The sequence below is a fragment of the Hylobates moloch genome, unplaced genomic scaffold, assembly GCF_009828535.3.
Source record: "Hylobates moloch isolate HMO894 unplaced genomic scaffold, HMol_V3 SCAFFOLD_14, whole genome shotgun sequence".
NCBI classification, from domain to species: Eukaryota; Metazoa; Chordata; class Mammalia; order Primates; family Hylobatidae; genus Hylobates; species Hylobates moloch.
Window position 1 is genome coordinate 96,027,361 of NW_026652289.1, and position 26,236 is coordinate 96,053,596.

A 26,236-nucleotide genomic window follows, 5' to 3' on the forward strand; every position below is an offset into this window, starting at 1 on the left:
TGTCGATACCTTACTCCCTGTACAAATATAAAGTTTGAGGAAAATAAGTGGAGATTGGTTGAACAGAGTAGAACATTGCTTCCCCAAACTTATGTATAGATCCCTTTTAAAGGAAAAAAGCTCTTGGGCCTCCTAGTGTTAACTGACGATCAAAACAAAGCAGTTCTCCCAGGTGCTGGTGCAATGATAAATATAAATGTAAATATGGCAACTGAAATCCCACAGCATTGCTTCTTTTTAAGTGATCCAAAGGATCTAGAATATGGCTATTAATTTTTAGAAATTATTCTTATAGAAAGCTAAAATTTAAAACTCTTAGCAAAATGAGATTGCTGAGATTCCATTAAAAAATTAGCATGGTCCTGGAAGTCCAGTGTGAAAAATAAGGATTCTAGAAATAAGTGATAAATGAAAAGGAAGATGGTAAATGGAAGAAGACTTTTGGCCAAAAATATACCAGGAGATTCTTGATGTCCTTAAGTATAGCCTCCACTAGCTGAAGTTCAGTGAAGCAGTGGGTGAGTGGAAAGAAGAAAAGTAACAGCACCCATAGACTTTGGGGAATATTTAAACAAAGTTCTTCAGCCTTCGAAGAATTTTGAGTTAAACAAAATACACCCTGCCACACAGTATGAGATGTAGTTGTCAGAACTGATGAGGGGAGCACCTCTAGGGCAGTAGATCTCAAAGCATAGTTCCTGACCAGCAGCATCAGCACCACCTGGCAGCTTATTAGAAATGCAGATTATCTGCCCACCCTAGGCCTACTCTATCAAGAAACACTGGGGGTGGGCCCAGGAGTCTGTGTTTTAACAAGCCCACCAGGAGATTATGATACACTCAAAAGCAGGAGAAACACTGCTGTAAAAAGTGAGTTAAGAAGGAAAATAGTCTGAACATACCAGAATTCCAAATTAAAAATTCTTAAGCTTTGCCTGACTTACCTGGCAGAACTTGCTTATTTACAAAAAGTTGTGTTTTTCTTAAATGATCGTGAGAATGTTATGCTTTGAAAACCAATTCCCATATTCTTGTGCAATGCAAATTGTTTTTTACTTTTATATGAAATACATTTTACATTAGCTTAGAGATTAAAAGGAAAGTTTCTGTAGACAAAGTGTAGATATGAAGTACTTTCCTAGCACACTGGTTTCACTTCTTCATCGTTCAGTTGTTCCTCTTCTAGAAGACAGATGTCAAAGGACAAGCAAGAGAGACATGTCATCCCAGAACAAAAAGAAAAGCAAAGCACTCCTTCCAGAACTTCCCTTCCTAAGCAGTTTCTGAGCTCCTGCTGGCACTTGGAACATTGTCAGTATACAAATGTTCCTCAATAAAGGATGAGAGTTGAGAGGGAAGGTAAAATCAAGTTAGAGAATCTGATAATGGGAACATCTGAGGAAAGAATGCTAGTAGTGGCCAGGTGTGGTGGGTAGCTCACGCCTGTAATCCTAGCACTTTAGGAGGTCGAGGCAGGCAGATCACTTGATTCTAGGAGTTTAAGACCAGCCTGGGCGACATGGTGAAACACTGTCTCTACAAAAAATACAAAAATTAGTTGGGTGTGGTGGCACATGCCTGCATTCCCAGCTACCTGGTAGGCTGAGGTGGGAGGATAGCTTGAGCCCAGGAGGCAGAGACTGCAGTGAGCCGTCATTGCGTCACTGTACTCCAGCCTGGGTAACAGAATGAGACCTTGTCTTAAAAAACAAAAACAAACAAACAAACAAAAAGTGATAAGTTTTGAACATCATTAGATAGGATGAGCAACAGTTATTTGCTTTTTATTGAAGCAGAATTGAAGCTTTGAACTTTGGTGTATTACCCAGAAGTTCTTGCCTCATGGCAAAATTCAATAATCTGAATCTGAAGGAAATTGATTTTCCATTGCTTTGGAAAGGAAAACCTAGCTAAAGAAGTAAACTTTTTTAAAAATGAAAAATACTTAGAAACGTTTTCCCCTAGGATATACCATGATAAACTTGATAAGACTTGAAAAACAAAATGGAAGAGATTTGTTACATATAACCAACAAAGAATATATTAAGGACATTTTTTTTTTTTAATGGGCAAAAGATTCTTCACACAGTAAGGAACACACTGGCCAATGAGCATATGAAAAGATGCTCAACCTCATAATTCAGCGAAATGCAAATTAAAACCACAGTGAAATACCACCAGAATGGCCAAAAATAAATACTCTGATAATACCAACAATGAGCAAGGATGAGGAGCAATGTCAATTGTCAAGTGCCGAATCTGCTGGGAACGTTAATTCATGCAATCACTTTGAAAATAGTTTGGCATTACCTAATCAAGTTCAGTATAAGCATACCCTTTTCCCAGTAATTCCATTCCTGGATTTGGACGTCAGAGAAACTCTCTCACATGTGTGTACCAGGAAATAGGTAACAAGATTGTTTATAGCAGAGAAATAGAGGGGAGAAACTATAAGCAACTTAAATGTTAATTTATATGATAGAATACTATATAGAAATGAAAAGAAAGTAGAGCTCTAAACATCAACTCAAAACAATGAACAACATTAAATGAAAAAAGCAAGTCACAGAAGGGTGCATACTCTGCGAGTCTGTTTACATAACATGCAAGAAAAGGGGCAGATCTAAAACTGTTGAGGGTATGTACAAATAAGGCAAAACTCTGAAGGAAAGCAAGAGAATGATTAATTCAAAATCTGGTAGGTGGCTACTTTTGGAGGAGGAGTTGCAACTAGAGAAGTGAACATGAGGGTATTAGTGATGTTTTCTCTTCTATGCTGGGCAGGGTGTTCATGGCTGTTCATTTTATTCTTTACGCAATACTGTAAACAAGCTTTGTGTAGTAGATTTTACTTTGGGATTAGGGGAAGCAATGTACTGGAGTAAGCTATTTAGTCTGCCCGTGGAATGTAGAATGTCATGTATCCAACTTCACAGAACCTGGGTGGCATATAGCATTGCCTGCCTTTGCCCCGATATCTCATTCCTATCGTATTGCCTATTAGAGTGCCCTGTTAGAATGATCATTGAATTTATGACCCATACTGGGACATTCTTGAAAGTAAAGTAAGGGATGCATAAAGTAATTAAACTTATATCTACCTATATTTTAAAATATTCATTGAGAATATTGGCTTATATACTGAAAATTTCAAAAATATGTTAAAGCACATTAAAAACTTTTAAAATAGTAATTATCCAAACATTTTTTAAAAAGCATGAACTAAATTATTCTTGGCACATATTTATATACTTTTATCAGTTTCTTACCCTTATCTGTCTGAAATACCATGTCATTGGTATTTTTATAAAGGGAAAAATTTTTTTAAGTGGTGCTATTTTTAATTTTTGTCCCTTAAAATTTTTACCTTCTTCAAAATTACATTTTATGCTAATATATTGGAAAGTGATGATATCTTCCATTGAATCTTCTCTGCAGACTATATTATCTTTAATGGAGAAAATATACTGTAAATATACTTGTAAGCTTGCTTATTTATTTATTTTTAGAGACAAGATCTCACCTTGTTACCTAGGCTGGAGTGCAGTGACGCAACCATAGCTCACTGCAGCCTCAAACTCCTGGGCTCAAGCGATCCTCCTACCTCACCCTCCCTAGTAGCTAGGACTACAGGTGTGTGCCGCCATGCCCAGCTATTTTTTTAAAGTTTATATAGAGATGAGGTCTCACTATGTTGCCCAGGCTAGTTTCAAACTCCTGGGCTCAAGTGATCCTCCTACCTCAGCCTCCCAAAGTGTTGGGATTACAGGCGTGAGCCACTGTGCCTGGCCAAACTTGCTATCTTAAAGTTGGAAGTACAAAATGGAGGCTTAACAAACAGTAATGACAATGATAATAATTTGCTAAAAAAAAAAAAAAAATTCAAGGTAACCAGTAAACCAGAAGACGTGCCAATAAAACAGGTAGGTATAAACCAGTCCTGTCTTAGGCAGTTACATAGGTTGCCTGCAATGTAGTATCTGCATAAGCAAATTCTGTTCATTTGCTTGTTTTTTTTTCCTATGGTTACAGGATGTTTTTATTTTTTTCGACACACTATTCTATTTCCTCCATATTTTCCAGGACAAATGCATACCATGTATCTTTTATAATGAGAATAAACCAACAAAACTGTACTTTCTCCTTCGTTTCAACTGGCTCCTAGCTAGATTAGAGATACTCATACTTGAACTGGGATAATAAGTAAAACCCAGTCGTATGCTTTCCATATATTCTGGAAAACATTTAGGACCTATGGTAGGTCTGGCCTCAACATCTCAACGTTAAATCAGCAGTTCTCTTTCCTGGAATTAGAGATTTGTGCATCAAGCTGAGCATGGTGTCCTGTGCCTATAATCCCAGCTACTCGGGAGTCTGAGGCAGGAGGGTCACTTGAATCCAGGAGTTCAAGACCAGCCAGGACAAGACCCTGTCTCAATCATAAAATCTTTTTTAAAATTTTTTAAAAAATTAACAAGTTAATATAAAATTAAAGTGTGTCTTGAAATCAGACAGCCATCTTGTCTGCCATCGCTGAACAAATTACAAAAATTGACTCATAATACATATTTGCCCACAGGGCTTGCAATACTGCATGACTGTATTCTTCCTCTTCACAAATGATGGCTGTATTCTTCCTCTTCACAAATGGCCAGTCTGATGCATAGCATGTTTAGCTACAGACGCCTCTGCTGACTCTCCCTGCAACATTTCCATTGCTTGCCAGTAGATCCGTCTGCAGTTTTCAGGTCTACCAAGGGGGTGGTTCAGTGGTTCCTTGATATAATCCATCCAAAGATCAGAATCTACAGATCCAAACTCTCTCAAAGCCCTCTCATAATGTTCTCTTATGTTCACCATCTTGCAGGATTCTTGCTGTTTTTAAACTGAATCATTTTCCTGAAAAAGTCAACTGAAAATGGATGGCTGTTCTGTAAACTTTTATACACAGCTCTGGCTTTTTTGTAGCCACCATGTTGATAAGCCCAATCCAGGTACTTATCCTTCAGGGTTACTGAGTTGGCACCTGTAACAGCTAAGAGAACTGTCTTAAAGATTGCCTTGGTGTCGTCTTGGCTTTTGGGACCTTCACTCCACTCTGCCAAGAAGTCCACAATGGTAGACAAACTTGGAGTTTCAGATGCACAAAGTCTTCTTCAAAAAGCATGGCTGTGTCAGGGCTCTTTGAGTCAATCAGCACATGCACCTTCATCTGCCACATTGTCCCAGAGTCTCTAAACAATTCAGTCCCAGCTACTGCCCCCTCCAGAGCTTTCCTCAGGAAGTTATGGCACAGCAACAACTCAAGTCAACTGCTTGTATTGGAATTCTGGCAGAAGCATGAGTTCATGTGCCCTTCTGAATGCAGTCATGGTTCTTTCCAACTTCTTCCCTCTGAGGAACCCACTATTTGTCTTCTTAGTAAATCTTTCCAAGCAAAAGGTGATGTAACACTTCCACATGGCCTCCCTTGACAGAGTCTTCACTGCCTCTTCATATACGGCACAGTATCTGTCCTCCTTCTGGCCCTCCTCTGCTTTGTCTTATTTCATTGTAGGCTGCTCTTCTCCCATCTGTGACTCGATCTCTAATTCTCACCTTGCCACATAATCCCAAGTGAGAAGATCATCTGTGTGTAGAGCCTGAGGGTCATCATAAATTTCTTTTTGTAGACCTTTGGCAAAGTCAAATCGCTGTGCAGTTGAAAGCAGTGACACATGAAATTCTGCACCTTTAATTACGCTTACAGAATTTTCGTAGATGATCTGTGCCAACTCGCCCTTAAGGATTTTTTCAGAATAATCAGCATTCTCCACATCCATGTTGGCTTTTTCAAATTCTTGCTTTTCCTTCCTCATTTTTTCAGCATGCATCAGCCCCATCCTAAAGTAGTCTTGATAAAGTTTTGGGCCCTCTGGATGAAAGCGCAGTGCCCAAAGAAATAGTTGCCTTGCGCTTTCTGAAGACAAGCAGTCTTCCATTTCCCATTTGGCTGCCGTAATCCACAAAGCTGGCTTGTTGGAATGAATGGCCAACATGGCAGAGAATACCTTGCTAAGTTGAGTTTTAGTAGCCCGTTTTTTACAAAGAACTACATAGGAGGCCAGGCACGGTGACTCATGCCTGTAATCCCAGCACTTTGGGAGGCCGACACGGGTGGATCACCTGAGGGTCAGGAGTTAGAGACCAGCCTGACCAACAAGGTGAAACCCTGTCTCTACTAAAAATACAAAAATTAGCCAGGCTTGGTGGCAGGCACCTGTATTCCCAGCCACTCAGGAGGCTGAGACAGGAGAATTGCTTGAACCAAGGAGGCAGAGGTTCCTGTGAACCGAGGTCATGCCACTGCACTCCAGCCTAGGCGACGGAGCAAGACTCCGTCTCAAAAAACAAACAAAAAACTACATAGGAGAGCCAAAGTTGAACATCATCTTTCCTCTTTGCTGAGGCACTTCGGAAAACACCTTGTACCCGGTGTACAATAGAATTCTCAATCTCATCCTTCGTAAATGAATATCCAATGTGTGTTCTTCTCTGGATCTGTTCCAAAAGATTAATTTCATGTTGAACATAATTGATAAAGTTGTCCTTGAAAAGGGCTTTTCCCTGGATTCTGTACTCTAGATCAGAAGCCTTCTTAATGATAGCCTTAATCTCTGCATGACTGAACAGTCCAATGTGCTCCAGCTGTTCCCATTCGGGGAGCTGATCTTCTTTGTGTTCCTGAATTGTCTCTGCCATGATGTCCAAACTCTGCAACCCCATGGGAGCTTCTCAACCACGAACACATGCAGGAAGCTCCCCCATTTGCTTGTTGTTGGACCTAAGGTGGTTGCTAGTCAAGTTGCTGTCAGACTCCTGTGGTGAGCCTGCCTTTCTAAACAGTTTGAACAGTTCCATTCCTGGGAGATGGAAACACATCAAAGGAGCCTTAAAACGTTACTGGTTTGCAGAAAAAACATACTAAAATATTAAGTTGAGAAAACTTGAGGGAAGGGGTAGTAAAGGAAATATATCAAACTGAAGTCCTGAGCATTTTGCAGTCAAGAAAAACTTAACCAAATCACTAAGTCTAAAGTGTGTTTATTTCCATAGGTACTAGGTCGTTTTTTTTTTTTTTTTCTTTCTTTTTTTTGAGACAAGGTCTTGCTATGTTACCCAGGCTAGAGTGTAAAGGCACGATCTTGGCTCACTGCAACCTCTGCCTCCTGGGCTGAAGCCATCCTCCCATCTCAGCCTCCTGAGTAGCTGGGACCACAGGTTATACCACCACACCTAGCTGATGTTTCGTATTTTTCACCATGTTTCGCAGGCTGCTCTTAAACTCCTGAGCTCAAGCGATTCACCTGCCTCAGCCTCCCAACGTTCTGGGATTACAGATGTGAGCCACTGCATCTGGCCCAGTACTAGGTATATTTTGTGAGACAGACAGTTCGTACGTATGGCTGGAATATACAGAAATCCTTGGTTTCGCCTTTCCTATAGAACAATCCTGCCGAATCAGCAGATGATTAGCTCTTTGATATATGCCAACTTCTGTGTCTCTAGAGCTACTATTAACCTGCTTGTTGATTAACCTCATGGCTGCCTGGGAGAGATCGCACAGTAAGGAAATGATGATGGTCCCTTCCGACAGTCAGACCCTCCCACCAACCTTGTCATTCAGTGGATGACATATCCCAGCATGATTTTGAGTATTTTACTCAAACATCTTCAGAATGCTATATTTTTTTCCTTTAAAAACAGCTCAGAAAAATATTTTCAAATGCATCTTTTCAAAAGAATATTTCTCCTAGTGGCAAGAGACAACTCCTGTCATTTGGAATGTATTGATATCCCCCCATATTAATATTGAGTCATATTGTTCTCCTAAACAATATATAGTAAAACAAATGTGCCTTAAACATATTGTGCTGAAGCAAAGTACTCTGGTAAAATAATTTGAAAGCCATTGATGGAAAATCTTTTATTTTGGCACATAATTTCTTTCCCCCTAAAATTTAATTATTAGACATTCTAAATTCTATCAAGTGGCTGCCTTAATGGATTTGAATTTTATCTTTTCCCTCTTTTTTCCTGGTTGATTTTTTTTTTTCTCAACACAAGGCAAAAGGCATTGAATGATTCATAAACAAGAATAGTATGCGATATATGATCAAAGAATGTGTGACACATGGAAATTACATTTCACTTAACCTGAGAATTAGATCTAAGTAGGTGGAGATGACTTACTATTTAAAATGTTTTTGTTTCTTCTCTCCATAGCTTTAAGAAAAAGTAGAGATCACTTCTGACTGTACTGAACAGCATAAATTAAGTGACTTGCTACACTGCAAATCATGGCACTGCCATTCCGTAAGGACTTAGAAAAGTACAAAGACCTTGATGAAGATGAGCTCCTTGGGAATCTGTCAGAAACAGAACTGAAACAACTGGAAACAGTTTTGGATGATCTTGACCCTGAGGTAGGTGCTAGCTGATGAAGAGAAATGAAATAACTTTTCAAATTCTTTGAAACTCAGTAGCTGCCTTTGAGCTTTTTCATGACTTTTCTCTGGCACCTTCCACCCTGTCCTCCTCTTTATCCAAATCAAGTTGCTTTTGGCTTCCTCTGCAGTTCCCCACTTCTGCCTGCATATGTTTACTGACATGACTGTCCTAAACTACTTCAGTATCCTTATTTTCAAACATTTCCTGAAATTTTTCCTCCTCTGAGAAATTTTTCTCCTCTGTGCAGGAAGGGATGTTTTTAGTACAGTGCAGCAGATGATTGCCTTTTTGATACACTCCAACCTCTGTCTCTTCAGAGCTTCTATGCCAGGTGGCTCCAGTGTAGAATGCCTCTAAAAGATTCTTCATGCTCCTAAATCTAATTGTTCCCTTTCTGAAAGATGCTGACCAAATTGATTACATTTCCAGTCATTGGTAGAATAGATCTAAGTAACTTCTTGGCAATACAGCAGTTCACTGTGGAGCAGACATATGTATATAAGCTTTAACTTGTAAGGTGGATGTTACTTGTCTTATAAATTACACAAGGCTAAGATAGACACCCATGACCCTTGAATTGTTATTCCCTGATATGTTGGGGGATGGGCAGTGAGGGAAGAGCCTGAAGGTCCTGAAGGTAATGGTTGTTTGCTAGGCTTCTTTTCTTTACCACATTTCTTTATGCCAAGACGTTGATTTTAAGTATCCTCTAAGGACTGAGATGGAGTTCATTTTATAACATTGTTCTTGTTACTGGATGATGTGTCTATACCATAGGTCAAATCCCTTAACCATAATTACTGTTATAAGGAAAAGTTCCCAGTACATCTAATTGGAGGGGGATTACTCAGGATAACAATGCTGTTTTTATCACATCACAGCAATATCTTCTGTAGGCAGTTCAATCTGTTAGACCTATTTGAATCAAATGGTTTTAGAACTGGAAAAAGTGGCTGGGTGCTCTTGCCTATAATTGCAGCACTTTGGGAGGCCGAGGCAGGTGGATCACTTGAGGCCAGGAGTTCGAGACCAGCCTGGCCAACATAGTGAACCCCGTCTGTACTAAATATACAAAAATTAGCTGGGCATGGTGGTGTGTGCATGTAGCCCCAGGCTACTTGGGAAGCGGAGGTATGAGAATTGCTTGAGTCAGAGAGGTGGAAGTTGCAGTGAGCCGAAATTGCACCACCGTACTCCAGCTTGGGTGACAGAGCAAGACTATCTCAAAAAAAAAAAAAAGGAACTGGAAAAGGCATAAGACTCTATCTAGTCCCTAGTCCGGATTTCTCAATCTTGACAGTATTTACTTTTGAGGTTGGATAATTTGTTGTAGGGGGGCCGTCCTGTGCCTTGGAGGGATGTTTAACAACATCCCTGACCAGTAGCACACTCCTCCTGTTTTAAAATGTTCCTAGGATGTTGTTTTAATCAGGTATGGTAATGGATGACAGACACTGAAACTACTGCCTTGAAAGAAGAGTTTATTACTTACAGTTCCAAGAGTAGGAGGCACACCATGCCACACAGAGGCACATGGGGAAGCACCCAGATTGGTCAGGAGGCAAAAGGAACAAGCATGGTCCAGAGCCTTTATTGTGGTTCAGTGGGAATGAATGGGTGAGTCAAGATAGGCAAGTTTGAACAAGTTTAGGACTAGATAGTTTGAATAATTTTAACAGGCTCAGGGCTGTGTAACTAGTCTCTAGTTGTCCAGTATCTGGCTCTGGGTGATTTAGGGGGAGGGGAAATACTGGCTTGGTAAGTGAGCGTTAGTTAGATAAAAAAGAAGTGGTTAGGAGAATTGGTTGGTTTGCGTATGAAAGGTGTGCTCTGGGGGAGGTTGGTGGGGAGTAGTGCCCTCTCTAACTAGCCCTGGAAGGAGTGGTCTCCAGGATTAGCAAGGCCCCAAGATGTCAAAGCATCATAAAACTCAGAAAATAAAAAACACGACTTTTTTTAGAGCTCAGTTCTCACTCTATTCCTCAGGCAAGAGTGAAGTGATGCAATGATAGCTCACTGCAGCCTCGAACTTCTGGGCTCAAGCCATCCTCCCACCTCAGCCTCCTATGTAGCTAGGACTACAGGCAAGCACCACTATACCCAGCTAATTACTTTTTTAAATTTTTTGTAGAGACAGGGTCTTGTTATGTTACCCAGACTGAAAAACATAATACCCTCCCCCTGAGTTGACAACCAAAAATGTCTCCAGACATTGTCAAATGGCTTCTAGGAGACAAAAACACTACTGGTTCCGAAACATTGATCTAGTTCATGCCCTCTCTTTTACAGATGGAAAACAGAAATTAGGTAACTTGCCTCAGTTATTACAATTAGGGAAAGAGCTGGGATTAGATTCCTCACTGCCTGATTGATACCTGGCAGTCTAGCAGTCTTTCTGTTAAACCACATTGAGTCTCCTCCCAACTCGATGCACTATGGTACCAGTCTGAAATCTGATGGCTAATTTTTTATTTGTAAATCCATGGCCTGCTTCTTGTGTGGGGAGGCTTGAGTAACCTCTGAATGTATTTTGCAAACTCCCCAACCGCAGTTGTAACTCCCCTAATCTCAATACTGTTAGTTGACACTAGGAGAACAGTGATGTTTATTGACAGCATCTGTTTGTTGGGTGACATGTTTTTGGAAAGCGTTCTGGTAAAGGACCAGGTAAGAAAAGAGGTCAAGGGTAGTAGCAGCTACTTCAGCCAAAGAAACACCACTGTAACTTACAAAGTCTCAAGAAGTAGGTTGAAGGTGTGTGTGGTACCTTATTATAGTTTGGAGGACTGTTTTACTGTCCTTCTGCTGTATTCAGTGTACATGTTTGCTAACTCAGTTTTTGCCAAAAAAAAAAAAAATACGTATATATCTCTATATATCTATATATCTATATATATATATCTCCAGAAGACAGCCAGCCTAGCAAAAGCTTTTCCCCGCCCAAGGCTAGGAATATATTTTACAGCAAAATTGCACTGCAAGAGAGAAACATGTCATTTTTAGTGACAATCATATTAAAGAAAATTTTTATCTGAAAAGTAATTATGATCTGTTAGCTTACTTGATTAGAATATATTTCTAATGAAGCTTGGTTCATGGGTTTATAGTCTCTAAAACCAGCTAGCTTCATTTAGATTGTGGTTAGACTGTTTTTGGCCACGTATAGTGGCTCACACCTGTAATCCTAGCATTTGGGGAGGCCAAGGAAGGAGATTTGCTTAAGAGCAGGAGTTCCAGACCATCCTGGGCAACATAGCAAGACCTTGCCTCTACAAAAAATTTTAAAAATTAGCCGGGGGCATGGTGGTGCACACCTGTAGTTCCAGTTACTCCAGAGGCCTAGGCAGGAAGATTGCTTAAGCCCAGGAGTTCAAGGTTGTAGCAAGCAAGCTATGATGTACGACTGCACTCCAGCCTGAGCAATAGAGCAAGACCCTGTCTCCCCAAAAAAAAAAAAAAAGAAAGAAGAAAAAGGCTTTCTAAGGAGCCAGACCAAAAAAAAAAAAAAGAAGAAAGAAAAAAAAAGACTTTCTAGGGAGACAGGATTTCAGCTATCATATTTAAGACTGTGTGTGTCACATGGGCTTGAGCAGGCAGGTAGAGTAGTGCAACTTCCATTACCACCACCATGAAATAGCAATATATACATCTATGCATTATTGATGGAGAAGGAAAGTAACTTTTTATTAATTTGCCTTAATGAGAATCTTTCTTTAAAAGCATTCTAACACCTTTATTCAGTAAATATTTGGGGGCAACTTGTAGATCCCAGTTACTATGCTAGGCTTAGGAATACAAGAATGAGCAAAACAAATGTGGTCTTTGCCCTCATGACGCAGGCTGGTAGGAATAGGAGCAGTTCGACATTAATCAAATAATCATACCATATTAAAAGAATGGTAAGTGCTACACACTGTAAGAGCTTGTGATGAGAGGTTAAGAAAAGCTTCCCTGGGGGAATGGAGCGACAGTCTGAAAAATGAGTTGCAAAAAGGGATAGGCAGAGCATTCCAGGGAAGGGAGACCACACACATAGAGGCCTGGTGGTAGAAGGAAGTATATGGCAAGTACAAGAGAGAAAAAAAAGTCCAGTGTGACTGGAATGGAGAGGGTGAGTGAGATGAGGCTAGGGTGACAGATGGGAATGGAGAGGGTGAGTGAGATGAGGCTAGGGTGACAGACGGAGGGGCTGGTGGTGAAGGATAAGAAATATCAGGCAACTGATCCAGTTGGGAAGCTAATGTAACAGTCTCAGCAAGCTTGGATCATAGTTTGGACCAAACTAATAATACTGGAGATGGGAAAAAGATGAATGAGTTCTTCAGGAAGTAAAAATGAGTAGGACTTGCAGGTCAATTGGAAATGGGTTCTTCATGTGTAGTTCCTCTCTTGATTTCTAAGTCTAAAGGTAGAAATCTTATGTTTGTTTTTATGTTTCCATAAACAATTTTATATTACAGAAACATACTTGGTACAAAGTTAGGAATGTTTCTTCCTTACAGTTCAGCTTTCTGTGTAGTAGTTACCATTACATAAAGGGTAACACAGAGGTGAATTTTATGAAAATTATTATGTATCTCAACAAATGACCACAGTTGAAATGCTGTATTTCCTAGTTACAAGCTGAATATTTTCTATTACTATTACCCATGTAAGATTACCCTTTATAATGAAAAATTGTCTTATACCACCCATGAAATTCAGCGTCACTGCCGATTTTGGGAGGTTTTGCAAAAAAGAGCTGGCCGTTTTATGTGATTTCTCTGGCTGCCTCCCATTTTCAAAGCAAAGATATACCCAAAAATATGAGACAAGGCAGTATCACCTCTTTGGCTTTTGACAAGCAAAAGGACGGTGCTCACTTTGTCTAGTCAGCCCTTGTGTTTACTGGGCTTAGTGAAAATTAAGGGACTACAGGAGACAACTTTAATCCATCACCTTCCATTCCACCTCCCTCAACTCTAAGTCCGTGCACTCAAAAAGGCTGTACCCATGTGGAAACCCAGGAACATAGCTCTTGCTATGAGTATGTCAGGGGTCCCTTGGGGCATGTGAAACAATGATAGTGATCGTTGCAAGTACATCCTAGTGCTCATGTATATACGTATGCATACACACACAAGTGGAACATCTCACATTGTGTTTAAACTGAAGTAAACATTAATCTGATATTCTACTGTATGGTATATATGTTTTAATCATGAAAAAGTCTACAATGAAATGGAAGTCATGAAGGAATATCTTGTACAGAGTCATTTAACACTCTTTTGTAATAGAATTATTCTCTGTACATATATATACACTGAGCAGTTATTAAGCATTAATAAAACTTTTTTAAAAAACTTTTAAGTTCAGGGATACATGTGCAGGTTTGATTACATAGGTAAACTTGTGTCATGGGGGTTTGTTGTACAGATTATTTCATCACTAATACCTGTTAGTTACCTTTCCTGATTCTCTACCTCCTCCCACCCTCCACCCTCCTCTATGCTCCAGTGTGTGTGCTTTATATGTCTGTGTGTTCTCATCACTTAGCTCTATATGTGTGCTTTATATGTCCGTGTGTTCTCATCATTAACTCCCACTTATGTAAGTAAGAAGATGTGGTATGTGGTTAATAAAACTTTTTTATTAGTATCCCAGAACACTTAAAAACTAAAGATTGTTTCCTGCTAGTAGAATCCTCTCTGAAGAAAATGTTCTATTAGAAAACGTATGCTGGGTGCGATGGCTCACGCCTGTAATCCCAACACTTTGGGAGGCCGAGGAGGGCAGATCATCTGAGGTCAGGAATTCTAGACTAGCCTGGCCAACATGGCAGAACGCCGTCTCTACCCAAAACGCAAAAATTAACTGGGCGTGGTGGCATGCGCCTGTAATCCCAGCTACTTGGGAGTCTGAGGCATGATAATCACTTGAACCCAGGAGGCAGAGGTTGCAGTGAGCTGAGATCGTGCCACTGCATTCCAGCTTTGGGGATAGAAGGAGACTGTCTCCAAAAAGAAAAGAAACTGTACTAATGTATGTGCCTATTTTAATAATAATGTAAGTGAATTCTACCTAATAAAAAAGAAGTTTCATGTTTGGAGCAGTTGTACATTGCTGTCCTAAAATCCTGCAATGAAGTGTTTAGTGCCTGTATCACATTCCAGTCTATAATTCTTTTTTATATGGGTAATCTTCGGAAGCATATAGCATTAGCATTCTTATTGGTCATACTGGCTGATTCATTCTCTCTGGCAGAATGCCCTTCTGCCTGCAGGGTTCCGGCAGAAGAACCAGACATCAAAGTCCACCACAGGGCCATTTGATAGAGAGCATCTCCTTACATATCTGGAGAAAGAAGCATTGGAGCATAAAGACAGGGAAGACTATGTGCCCTACACTGGAGAAAAAAAAGGTAAGCCCCAGAATTTTAAAGTCATTATGTGGTAACACTTGATTTTTCTTTTTATAGGTGGGTATGGAGAAAATCATATTTTTAGAGGTACGTCATTGGTAGGTAGCCTTAAATATGTGATACTGTTGACTTAAACATTTATTAGTTTAGATACTTTATTTACATTTTTCATCAACTTGGTCAATAAGTTTCTTCTTAATGATGTTAATGAGGTTTTATTACACAAAGATTTTGAATAACATTCTTTAATTCTCTACTATAACAGATCTAAAAGTGTATTGAAGGAAACTTAAAATTCAGTGGTAGATTACAGAGTACAAATAATGTTAAGGCATCTATTCTAACTGCATTCTTTCAAGTAGAATGCCATAAAACAGTTCATGCCATATTTTCAAAGACCCTTTTAAAAAGCTATTCTATAGCCATCATTATTAATTCATGGTTATGATTGCTAATGCTTCGTAATCAGTAGTTTTAGGAAATTTTTCTAGTCCAAGTCTCCCCCATTTAAGTGTTTGAGCTTATGTATCCACAGTGGAGCCTGAATACAGCTGTGGTTGTTTTTTTGTTTGTTTGTTTGTTTGTTTGTTTGAGACGGAGTCTTGCTCTGTTGCCCAGGCAGGAGTGCAATGGTGCAGCCTTGCCTCACTGCAACCTCTGCCTCCCAGGTTCGAGCGATTCTCCTGCCTCAGCCTCCTGAGTAGCTGGGATTACAGGTGCGCACTAGCACATCTGGCTAATTTTTGTGTTTTTAGTATAGATGGAGTTTCACAGTGTTGGCCAGGCTGGTCTCAAACTCCTGACCTCAAGTGATCCACCCACTTTGGCCTCCTAAAGTGCTGGGATTACAGGTGTGAGCCACTGCACCCAGCCACAGCTATGTTTTTAAAAGTTCTATATATAATAATACTTAAATGAAACAGGATAAGTTTTTCAGCTTTCCAAACAGGTCAGAATACAGATTGGCCTAAAAAGCCAAATTCTATGTTCACTCTTATTTGGAATACTGTGTATAGAATACTGGGGAATGGTGGCAGCAGTAGCAGAGCTGAAGATCAGCTCTTGCAGGTACCATTTTTATGTCTGAATTCATATTAGTCCAGGCAGGAAGAATGAGACTTGGGCTTTTTATTTGAGAAAGAGGCCCTTCTTAATCATTTTGGCCAGAACTGTGTCACATGGCTACCCCTTAGCTGCAAGGGAAGCAAGAAAGTTCATTTTAGCACTCCAGCTTCTATAGTAGAGGAATGCTTGTGAATGGCTATTGAGTAGGTAAGCTGTAAGCTCTGCACCTGACTTTTCCAAAATTATTCATCACCCCAGCCCCTGTGCTTTTTCTTTAGAGTCCTCTTCCCCTTCATCTCTTGTTAAGGATCACTATCTTTGTTATTTGAGTTAGTCAGGCTTCTCCAGAGAGACAGAACCAACAGGATGTGAGAGGAGAGAAAAGTTTATTTTAAGGAGGCTTTTTAAATTCAAAATCTAGCAGGCTGGAGACCCAGGGAAGATTTACTATTCTTGTCCAAAGGCAGTCTAGTGTCAGAATTTCTTCCTACTTTGGGGAGATAAATCTTTGTTCTTTTAAGGCCTTCAACTGATTAAATGAGGCCCAGCCACATTATGGAAGTTAATTGGCTTTACTTAGAGTCCACTGATTTAGATTTTAATCTCATCCAAAAAAAAAGCCAAAAACAAAAAACCTTCATGAGAACATTTAGAACAATGTTTGAGAAAATAACTGGGCACCACAGCCCAGCCAAATTGACACATAAAACTAACCATCACACTGCTGTTACAGGTGGGAATGTCATGTCCCTCAGGTGTTTGGGGCCAGAAAAAGAGTTCAAAACCAATACAGAGTTTTGAAGTGTGGAGAATCATAAAGACAGGCAGAGGCATCTCTTCCTTTTTATTTGTCAAAGAAAACTACTGGTTGTATTTTCTCTGTGCAGCCATACATATGTCAGTGTTTATGGCTTTAATCCTGCTTAAATAGAAGAACATAATTTTATGAGAAAAAATACTGGTTGATCACCTTCTGTTATTCTGCATGTTTCAGGTGGACCCTGGGGGTATAATTCGGAAAGGAATGGAGGTAGAAACAAAGGGAGAGATGTGAGAAAAAGAGATGTCAGAAAAAAAACTATGAAATTTGAGGATAAGAAGGAGAAAAAATAAGAGACGTGAAAGAAAGCTGCATTTGTCCCAGGCTAACCCAGGAAGCTTCCTAATATGCCCTTGTTTCATAATCTCCAGTTACCTAGGAAAATATCTTGGAGGATTAGAGGAAACAGGAAAGAAAGCAGAGAATTATGGAAAATAAGAAAATACAAGAGGGGGAAAAGGATAGAGGTGAGGAATATGGGTGACATAGGAAAAAGTGCTATATCCTCAACTATGGTAGAATATCTTTGTCCTCCTATGTATCTTAAAATTTTTACTTCTTACTTTGGGTTTTAGATGGATAAGAATAAATGGAAGTAGTTGAACAAGTAATTTTACATTCACAATCTGGTTTCTCTTTATAATACATTCAGTATTTTTACTGCCTCTTTTAGCTACATATATCTATTAAATATTGTTTATGGGCAGCTCTGATGCAGTGATTAAGATGATAGCATTTTTTTAATAATGAACTTTTTGTTACTCACAGAAAATGCACAAATCATCTGTATGTAGCTCAATGAATTATAAAGTAAACACACCATGTAATTACCACTCAGGTAACGATAACATCAGCAGTCGGATGTGGTAGCTCAACGCCTGTAATCCCAGCATTTTGGGAGGCCGAGGCAGGCGGATCTCTTGAGGTCAGGAGCTCGAGACCAGCCTGGCCAACATGGTGAAACCCCGTCTCTACTGAAAATACATAATAGCTGGGCGTGGTGTCACATGCCTATAATCCCAGCTACTCAGGAGGCTGAGGTAGGGGAATCCGTTGAACTCAGGAGGCGGAGGTTGCAGTGAGCCGAGATCGCTCTACTGCACTCCAGCCTGGGCAACAGAGTCGAGACCCTGTCTCAAAAAAAAAAAAAAAAAGATAACATCAGCACCCACTGAAGGCCCTATCATGCTCCTTCCCAGTCACTTTTCCCTTTCTTCTGAAAGGTAATCACCAACATAGTGTCTAATACAATATTTAGTTCTGTCTGTTTTGAACTTGATATCGATGGAAACATACATTCTGGGCATCTGGCATGCCTACATCATACATTTTTTGTGAGGACCAAATTTGGTTTTTTTGTTTTTTTTTTTGTTTTTTTGGGTTTGGTTTTTAGAGATGAGGACTCACTCTCTTGTTGCCCAGGCTGGAATGCAGTGGCACTGCAACCTGAGACTCCTGGCTCAAGCGATTCTTCCACCTTAGCCTCTAGAGTAGCTAGGACTACAGGCACATGCCCCCAACACCCAGCTGAGAACCAAATTTGTTGGTGGGTATACTGAAATCACTGTAAAGGATCATATGGGAGATGATTACCAAACAAGAGATTTTCATTCTCTGTCATGGAGGAGTGGTCCAGAACAACCATGGGATGAATTTGTGAGTTTCATTAATCTATCTGATGGAAGCACATACTATCAGATGTGGTAGAATCAAGCCTTATAAGCCATGTCACAGTACCATGGACCTGAAGGAGAGCAAATTCCTCTTCAACAATCAAGCAGCTTTGGCTGTAAAGCTCTGCTTTGAAATATAGCAAAAAGCCACCTCTAGTGTTCTGAAATCCACCCTAGACTCTCATCTTTAAAGCAGTTAGCCTTAGTTACCCTTAGTCATGAATATGCCTTCCTCTTCATCTCATCTCCAGGATCCTGATCACATTCCAGAAGGTCCTCAGAGTAATTCATCTATGTCTTATTAGAATACTTCCCATCAACCTAAATGTTAATCTCTTTCGTAGCTCCAAAAATCCAGAAGCTTGTTTTTTAAAGACAGCTCTACTGTGACTCTGCCCTGAACACCTGTGTTGAGTCTCAGATTTTTTACTTAATAGCTTATTTTAGTGGAGATAGACTTTCAGATTGAGGATGCTTTCCCAGGCAATAGAGGTTTTCCTGGTTCTTCATAAAAGTTTGCAAACCTACCTCTATTGAGAAACAAAGGCATTTTACTTTTTTGGTACATTTAGATTAGTTAGAATCCATAAGATGTTCTCTTGGTCTCTAAATGATTTTTTCATTCAAAGATGACTGGCCTCAGGGTGCAGTACCTAATGGCAATATTAGCCTTCTGACCAGGGAATGTTGTAGTAGTGTCATTCAGTTCCTTGAACTCTTTCCAAGTTATATGCCAAAATCACATAGTGAGCTCTCATCGTAAATTAATTATTTTAAAGGATCTATCGGATGACTGCTTAATTTTTTTTTTTGGAGATGGAATCTCACTCTGTTACCCAGGCCGGAGTGCAGTGGCCTGCCACCACACCTGGCTAATTTTTGTATTTTTAGTAGAGATGAGGTTTCGCCATGTTGGTCAGGCTGGTCTTGAACTCCTGACCTTAGGTGATCTGAGCCTTGGCCTCCCAAAGTGCTGGGATTACAGGCGTGAGCCACTGCACCTGGCCAACTGCTTAATTTTTTTAAAGCAAAAACTTGGGAACCACTAAAAGGATTACTTACCTAGTCATTAGACTGTTTTCTCATATTCTGAGACTGACAATTAATTATACTTCTTATTTTTTCACTTAAAGGCAGACTGTGTTTCTGGAGCCAGAATTACACATAACTGGCCAGGACAGGAGGGAATCCTCATAAAACCAAAAATTTCACATTTTAGGGTTTTTCCTTTTGACAATAAATAAATAAAAGTAAATATTCATGCCAAATTTTATTTTCTAGATTGCTAAAAAATGTTTTTTAGAAACCTGATAGACTAAGGCCACTTAAGAGTTATTATATGTAAATCCATTAATAATTTCACCTCATGATTTGTGAAATGATTATTTATATGTTTTACAGAATTGAAAGCATATGTCAATATATGAGAAGAAGAAAGTAATCCTGATTAAGTGAAGCTCAAGGCCTTATGTCCTACATGCATTTGCGGGAATATTTTGTCCTATACTGGTGAATGTTTTACTTTTTGCCTCTTCCTCCTTAAAATTTTGCAGAATATATAACTGAGACATAGGCCAGCACAAGAGTGAAAGAGAGTATTCATCCAGCTCATTCTCGTTTGGAGAATGGTGAAAATTCTCAGTGCCGATTATTAGTTCCCATCATATTTTTACGTAGCATGCATATTCTGTCTCAAAGATAGATAAGGCATAGAACCTTGCCATGAATTTATCACTTGGAGAAATACCGTGTCCCAGTCTTCAGTATTTTTTACTACCTGTCATTTTGTTTTGTTTTGCTGGGGACTCCTCCTCTCTATTGCTGGTATCATGCTCCGCCCTTACCTAGACTAAGATTTTTTTTTCCCTGTTATTTCATGGATGGACCAGAGCCATGGCTGCACCTTACATCCCATACAGAGATGTGCATTCTGATTCTGTTTGAGCTGCTGACTCACCCGGTATGTGCTCCTCCCAGCCTTGCACCGCACTCCTTTTCTTCCTGCTGGGCCTTGGGGTACAGCCATTTATGCTTTTTGGTTGTTGTTTTCTCTTTTCCTATCCTGAGAATGGAATGCCCTTGTGTTCTTTCCCAAGAATTCCACATGCCCCTCCCTGCTTTTCTAAAGGTAAATTTAACCCAGTTGCCTTAAACTAAGGACTTCCCATATGCTGTCTAAGTTATTTATTCACGGTTATGTTAGCTTTCCAGAAAACCTCCTCTTTCTCACCTTTCTGAGTATGTGATTTCTGTGGAGGAAAGACAGACCTGATCCCTTAGTAAACCGGAAAGATCATGGTTATAAACCTGCCTACATCAAGAGGATTACATAACCACCACTGGGCAATTGTTTTCCGCTAAGTCCAAAGATAAAAACTGGCTCTTATTTTTGTAATCATATTGTATGAATCCTAAATGTCCCTTGTAGACCTCTGAAAAGTGGTCTTCCCAGGCACTGAAGCTGATATTTGAAATGGGCTATTTACATTAGTCATGCAGATGCTGGCATCTCCTTTTCAGACCAGTCATGCAATGTCATTTGAATGATTCACTGTTAACTCCTTTGGGAGGAGTGAGGAGTTAGCCAGATGGATGGCTTGTTACTCATGTTAACTGGTTTTATGGGGAACCTTTCCTGGATAACTACACCCACTCTGGATAGTTCCTTTCCTCCAGCATTTCTCCATATGATTTACATACCATATAGTACTGCCTTTTTTTTTTTTTTTTTGAGACAGAGTCTTGCTCTGTCGCTCAGGCTGGAGTGCAGTGGCGCGATCTCGGTTCACTGCAAGTTCCGCCTCCTGGGTTCACGCCATTCACCTGCCTCAGCCTCCCAAGTAACTGGGACGACAGGCGCCCGCCACGATGCCCGGCTAATTTTTTTTGTATTTTTAGTAGAAACAGGGTTTCGCCGTGTTAGCCAGGATGTTCTCCATCTCCTGACCTCCTGATCCACCCACCTCGGCCTCCCAAAGTACTGGGATTACAGGTGTGAGCCACCACGCCCGACCTAAAGTACTGCTTTTAGTTGTTTCAGAATCTTGTACTATGAGGCTTTGTTGCTACTTGTTTTTAGGATTGTTATGTCCCGTTGATGAATTGTCCCTTTTGTTATAATGAGATGACCTTTATCTCTGGTAATATTCTTTGCCATAAAACCTACTTTGCCTGATGTTAATAGAGCCTGTCTTTCTTTCTTTTGATTAGTTGTCATGGTATATCTTTTCTATTTGTCCTATCTGTTCTTTGATGTTGTTGTTGTTGTTGTTTGTAAGAGACAGAGTCTTGCTCTGTTGCCCAGACTGGAGAGCGGTGGCATGATCACAGCTCACTGCAGCTTCAAACTCTTGGGCTCAAGTGATCCTTCTGCCTCACCCTCTAAGCAGTTGAGACTACAGGCATGTGCTACCACACCTGGCTAATTTTTAAAATTCTTTTTAGAGGCGGGTCTTGCTATGTTGTTCTCAAATGCTTGGCCTCAGGCGATCCTCCCACTCACCTCAGCCTCCTGAGTAGCTGGGATTACAGGTGTGAGACAGTGCACCCAGTGCTTTTTTTTTTTTTTGAGATGGAGTCTTGCTCTGTTTCCCAGGCTGGAGTGCAGTGGCGCGATCTCGGCTCACTGCAGGCTCCACCCCCTGGGTTCACGCCATTCTCCTGCCTCAGCCTCCCGAGTAGCTGGGACTACTGGTGCCCGCCACCTCGCCTGGCTGATTTTTTGTATGTTTAATAGAGACAGGGTTTCACTGTGTTAGCCAGGATGGTCTCGATCTCCTGACCTCATGATCCACCTGCCTCAGCCTCCCAAAGTGCTGGGATTACAGGCGTGAGCCACCATGCCTGGCCCGAGCACTTTAAAAAAAAAAAAAAATCTTCCGGCCAGGCATGATGGTTCACACCTGTAATTGTAGCGCTGCGGGAGGATCACTTGAGGTCAGGATTTGTAGACCAGCTTGGGCAACACAGTGAGACCTTGCCTCTACTAAAAATGAAAAAAAGTTAGCTGGATGCAGTGGTGTGTGCCTGTAGTTACAGTTACTCCAGAGGCTGAGGTGGGAGGATGGCTTGAGCCTAGGAGTTCAGTGCTGCAGTGATCCATGCTCATGCCACTGCACTCCACCTTGGGCAACAGAGCGAGACTCTGTCTCAAAAAAAATAAAGAAAAAGTCTTCCATGCCTCTACTTCACTTTTTCAACATATATAATATAATTATAGTAACTATTTTAATGTCCTTACTTGCCAATTTTATCATCTATCATTGTTAAGTCAATTTTGATAGACCGATTTTTTTTCTTCTTCTGGATCAGATTTTCCTGTTTCTTTGCATGTTTGTAATTGTTTATTGGATATCAAACATATTAACTTTCTAGTGCTGGATGTATTGATATACCTATAAATATTCTTGAGTTTCATTCTGGGGTACAATTAAGTTACTTGGAAACAATTTGATTCCTTAGAGTCTTGCTTTTAAGATTTGTTAGGTGGGCCAGGCGCGGTGGCTCACGCCTGTAATCTCAACACTTTGGGAGGCTGAGGCGGGTGGATCACAAGGTCAGCAGTTCGAGACCAGCCTGACCAACATGGTGAAACCCCGTCTCTACTAAAAATACAAAAAAATTAGCTGGATGTGGTGGCGGGCACCTGTAATCCCAGCTACCAGGGAGGCTGAGGCAGGAGAATCTCTTGAAACCAGGTGGCACCACTGCACTCTAACCTGGGCAACGAGAGCAAAACTCTGTCTTAAAAAAAAAAAAAAAAAAAAAGATTTGTTAGGTGGGACTAGAGCAGTGTTCAGTCTAGGGCTAATTATTTCCCCAGTACTGAGGCAAGACCCTTCTGAGTTCCCTACCCAATTGTGAGCCTTGTGAATTGTGAGCTTTTCCAGTCTGGCTGGTGGGAACAGGTTCTATTCCCAGTCTGCATGAACATGGGCATTATTACCTCTAAGCTCTCAGATGTTTTTTTTTTCCCTTGGCTCAAGGTAGTTCCTCACATACACGTACCAATCGGTGCTCTGCTGAACACTCAGTGCAACTCTCTGCACAACTCCTGGGCTCCCTCTCTGTGCAGCTCCCTCCTTTCTGGTTCCCTGTCCTTCAAACACTGGCTGCCTTGGTTTTTCTGGGACCTCAGCTGTGTCTCCAGCTCAGCATTCACTAGGCTCTTCCTGAATTTCTGCTCCCTGATCTGCAGCCTGGAACCTTTCTCCAGACAATAAGCTAGTTAATCACAGGGCTCACCTCTTTTTTCCCCATATCATAGGGATCACTGTCCTTTGTTGCCTGATGGCCAGTGTCTTGAAAACTGTTGTTTCTGGCCAGGTATGGTAACTCATGCCTGTAATCCTAGCCCTTTGGGAGGCAGAGGCAGGAGGATTGCTTGAGGCCAAAGAGTTCAAGACCAACTTGGCCAACATAAGACCCATCTCTTAAAAAAAAAAAAAAAAATTATATATATATATATATATATATATGTGTGTGTGTGTGTGTGTGTGCGTGTGTGTGTGTGTGTGTATAAAACTAGTTTCATATATTTTGTCCATTTTAATTGTTTCAGGCATGTGGGTAAATTCTGTCCTTATTACCCCATCTTGACATAGGAACCTCCAGAATAGGATTCAGTTGCTATTCTATTTCCCTGTTAGAGTATTAACTCCCCAAAGTGAAGGATCTCTTGTTTTGTTTTCCTTACAGTGTCTTTCTAGTTCATTGTTTAGTATACACAAACTCACTAAACATTTGTTGACTATATTGATATGATATATACCCAATTGTGAGCCTTGTGAATTGTGAGCTTTTCCAGTCTGGCTGGTGGGAACAGGTTCTATTCCCAGCTCTGCATGAACATGGGCATTATTACCACCAAACATTGGGTGACCATATTGTAGCATCAAGCAGGTGTTGTGTGTATCATTGGATCAAAACAAAAACGTCTTTCTAGGCTCTGTCCCCTCATCCTTTAGTTTGATTGGTTTGAGGTTTTTGTGCTGCTTGTCAAACAACATATCGTAAAGCCTCTTGGAGATTATAGTGGAGTAGTGTCCTTCAGTCTTTTCTGGAACAAGGCAGTTTATAAACAAACAGTAAAGTTAGCTAGGGCCTTTCAACTCTGTAGGAATGAAGTAACCAAGAGCCATCTCTGTTTCTTGTTATTGTATTTTTTATATACTCAGCAAGGGTGGGAGCTATGACTAAGATAATACTTAACATTTGTTGCAGCTATAACTTGGTATCAGAGCGAAAGAGATGAGGACTAGTAAAGAAAGGTCCTGGCAGTGGAATTGTTAACATGGATCACAGTATTTCTTACTGATTTTGTGACAATAACAAGGATCTTGGCACAGGATATTTCTTTTTTCTTGGAACAAACATGGGTTTAGATCAGTGCCATACATTTACATTACTGTTATGTGAATTCTTATCTCAATGTCTTCCATTTCCTTAGCTGCTGTTTTGTAGTTGCAGAAACATTACTAAACTGTTTCAACACTCTTAGCAACCAAAGGTCAGCCTTATTTTTGTTTGTTTTGTGTAACTTGGGGGTGGGGGATGTGTCATTTCATACTTATCTGAGAGTTTTTTCCTGATCTAATCATTGTTTATTTTTATAGTTTCCTACTAGATAAAGAATTATAATTTCAATTTTTAAAAATTTGAGTTTTGGATTTTGCTATCTTAAGGAAATTACAGTCATTTAGATAGAATGCTGTCTACTGAAAGGTGAAAATGTTTTCTCAGACATTGTTATTTTAAAAAATGAAAGTAGTAAAAGTCATAAATCTGGATTTTTTATTTTTGACCATATTTCAAGCAGAAGAAAAAATTAGATCAACTCAGGATAGCTCATCTTCATCTTTTAGGGACTGACATTAGATTAGTGGTTACCAGCCTAAATGAGTAAGAATTAGAAGCACCTCTGGAGCTTTTTCAAAAATACTCATGACTAACCAGTCTTCATTCTCTGAGTTTAAGAAACACTGACAGAGATACTTGGAACTATGTGGTCTTTGGTCTTCCTAGGTTGCTAGTTTGTTTTGGCGATCTCTTTCTCCCTCTCTCTCTCTCTCTCTCTCTCTCTCTCTCTCTCTCTCACACACACACACACACACGCGCGCGCAGAAGAAATTCTAGGAGCAACAAGAATAAGGAATTAATGTGTGTCTATTATGTTTCTCATCGTGCAAGACATTGAGAGCACAAACCAAACTAACCATTATAAGGGAGATCTATTGAATTTATCAACATCTCATAGTCACTAAGATTTTAAAATCTAATTGATATTGATATAAGACTAATTTAAATTAATACATGTTTAGAAAGGTATTTTATGTCATATGAAACTATTCCAGCAGTTTGCTAGTTACGTGTTTCTCAGGAAACAGCTGATTTTGATTAAGAAGTACAAATATACTGTATCTGGCTCAATTTGTCTCAGAAAATTATCTTTTTTTAATCTTTACATTTCAGGGAACCAAATATAAATTTACTGAAGACCAAAAAACCCATACTAATAAGTCAGCTCCTTACTGGTTTTTGTAAACATCTTTATTAATAAAGGTGATACAATTCCCCTATCATAAAATTTATCCATTTAAGGCATATAATTCAATATTCATTAGTACATTGATAGAATTATGCAACCATCACCACAATCTTAAGTTTAGAACATTTTCGGAACCCCAGAAAGAAACCCTGTGCACATTAGCAGTAAGCCTCCATCCCTATTCCATTCCCTAGCCCTAGACAACCACTAAGCAACTTTCTTTCTTTCTGGATTTGCCTAGT

General features: G+C 40.0%; 1 protein-coding gene and 1 pseudogene across 1 annotated transcript in view; one reads left to right on the forward strand and one right to left on the reverse strand.

Moving 5' to 3' along the window:
• Positions 1 to 26,236, forward strand: part of LOC116481606 (tropomodulin-3) — a 54,580-nt gene that overhangs the window by 21,147 nt on the left and 7,197 nt on the right. The window contains exons 2-3 of the mRNA XM_032174303.2: positions 8,266 to 8,465; positions 14,734 to 14,890. Coding sequence (XP_032030194.2) covers positions 8,340 to 8,465; positions 14,734 to 14,890 — 283 coding nt within the window. The 5' untranslated portion in view covers positions 8,266 to 8,339. The remainder of the gene's footprint in view (positions 1 to 8,265; positions 8,466 to 14,733; positions 14,891 to 26,236) is intronic.
• LOC116481475 (U3 small nucleolar RNA-associated protein 6 homolog) lies at positions 4,642 to 6,741 on the reverse strand (annotated as a pseudogene).